The 1,653-nt window shown below is 45.0% G+C and overlaps 1 protein-coding gene across 1 annotated transcript in view; it reads right to left on the bottom strand.

Moving 5' to 3' along the window:
• Nucleotides 1-931: 931 nt before the first annotated feature.
• Nucleotides 932-1,653, bottom strand: part of and4 (actinodin4) — a 1,592-nt gene continuing 870 nt past the window's right edge. Inside the window, 2 exon segments of the mRNA XM_020624748.1 lie at nt 932-1,484; nt 1,486-1,643. Coding sequence (XP_020480404.1) covers nt 1,106-1,484; nt 1,486-1,643 — 537 coding nt within the window. The 3' untranslated portion in view covers nt 932-1,105.

The following is a 1,653-nucleotide window of genomic DNA, read 5'->3' as shown; positions in this document are numbered from 1 at the left end:
ATCTATAGGGGAGAAGTAGTCCAAGTATAAATGAGGTCTTACAGATGTTTCTAAAGCCATTGTAGTAGATGGCACATCTGTGAGAGCTGTGGGAGTGGTCCGACCAATTTTTTCTCTAATAGTTGTGATTTTATTTGTAAAGAAGCTCATGAAGTCATTGCTGCTGAGATCTAAGGGAATGTTAAGCTCAACAGCACTGTGGCTCTTTGTCAGCCTGGCTACAGTGCTGAAAAGAAACCTGGGGTTGTTCTTATTTTCCTCAATCAGTGATGAATAAAATGCGGTTCTGGCACTATGAAGGACTTTCGTATATGTTATTAAACTATCTTTCCAGGCTATGAAAAACTCTGCTGACTTAGTGGAGCGCCACCTCCTTTCCATTTTTCGTGATGCCTGCTTTAGGGAGCGGAGCTGCGAGCTGTATTTACAGTTTGAGAGAAGCCAACTGAGTCTAATAATGAACAGAATGCATTGTTGAGGCTGTCATTGTCGGCATCTACATGAATATTAAAGTCGCCTACTATGATTATTTTATCTGTACTAAGCACTAAATCAGACAGAAAGTCTGAGAATTCACTTAAAAACTCTGAATAAGGAGCAGGTGGACGGTATACAATAACAAACAGAACAGGCTTTTGAGTTTTCCAGTTTGGGTGTGAGAGACTCAGGGTGAGACTTTCAAATGAGTTATAACTATGTTTAGGTCTAGGGTTGATTAATAGGCTTGAGTCAAAGATCAGCATTTATATAATGGCCTCCAGCTTGCAGGTTGGCACTCCTGGTTTACTAGTCAAACAGAGAATTATTCGGTCTTGTGCCTTTTTAAAAGTATATTCAAAGTCAAAATATAATATTCACTAGTGAAAAATTGTTTAGTCACATTTTCATTGCTAAGATAATTTGCTTTACAGGGGTGTACTGGCTGAAATGTTTTTACTGATGGTGATGGTAAATACATTCACTGAAGTTAATAAGGTGTAAACACTGCATCCTTTCAACGATTTACTCCAGGCTGTAAAAACCACAAAATATGGAATTGTACATCTGAAATGTCTTGTGTGTTTGAGATACACAATACCTTTCCAACCAGCACGTCCTGGAGGTTTCACTGTTTGTCCTCTGCAGGCTCATCAGCAGGAGGCTGAGGGTACATGAAGCGGACTGGATCGTACAGATCATCTCTGGGGTCATAGGGCAGTGGGTAGTAGTAAGGGTAGGGATAGGGGGATACTTTCTTCTTGATAGGAACAGGAGGTGATGGCTCCTCAACAGGGACCACGTTCCTTCCCTTGTTGGGCCTGGGTGAGTGGTCAATCAGGCAGTCAGGGTCCCAGTAGGGGTCACAGTCGTACTCTATGCCCTTGAAGGTATGGATGGGAGCCGGGGGAGGCTTCTTGACGAGTATTGGTGGAGGTGGAGTGGACTTCTTTGGTGGAGGAGGAGGAGGTTGTGGCTCTTCTACAGGGGCCGGTGTGGCCTTCCGGGGGGTGGTAGCAGGGGTCACAGAGCACAGGCACGGCACCGCTGGGCAGGTAGACAATGTGGGGATCCTTCTGGTTGCATAGGTTAAGAACATCAGCCTGGGAAATGGGTGGAGCAGGAGGAAGAGGGGGAGGGGGAGGGGTAGCCTGTGGCTCTGCAGGCTTTGCCGTC

This window comes from Monopterus albus, unplaced genomic scaffold, assembly GCF_001952655.1.
Source record: "Monopterus albus unplaced genomic scaffold, M_albus_1.0 scaffold337.1, whole genome shotgun sequence".
Classification (NCBI taxonomy): Eukaryota; Metazoa; Chordata; class Actinopteri; order Synbranchiformes; family Synbranchidae; genus Monopterus; species Monopterus albus.
Note: the sequence above shows the minus strand (reverse complement) of the source record. Positions and strands in the feature narration are given on the sequence as shown.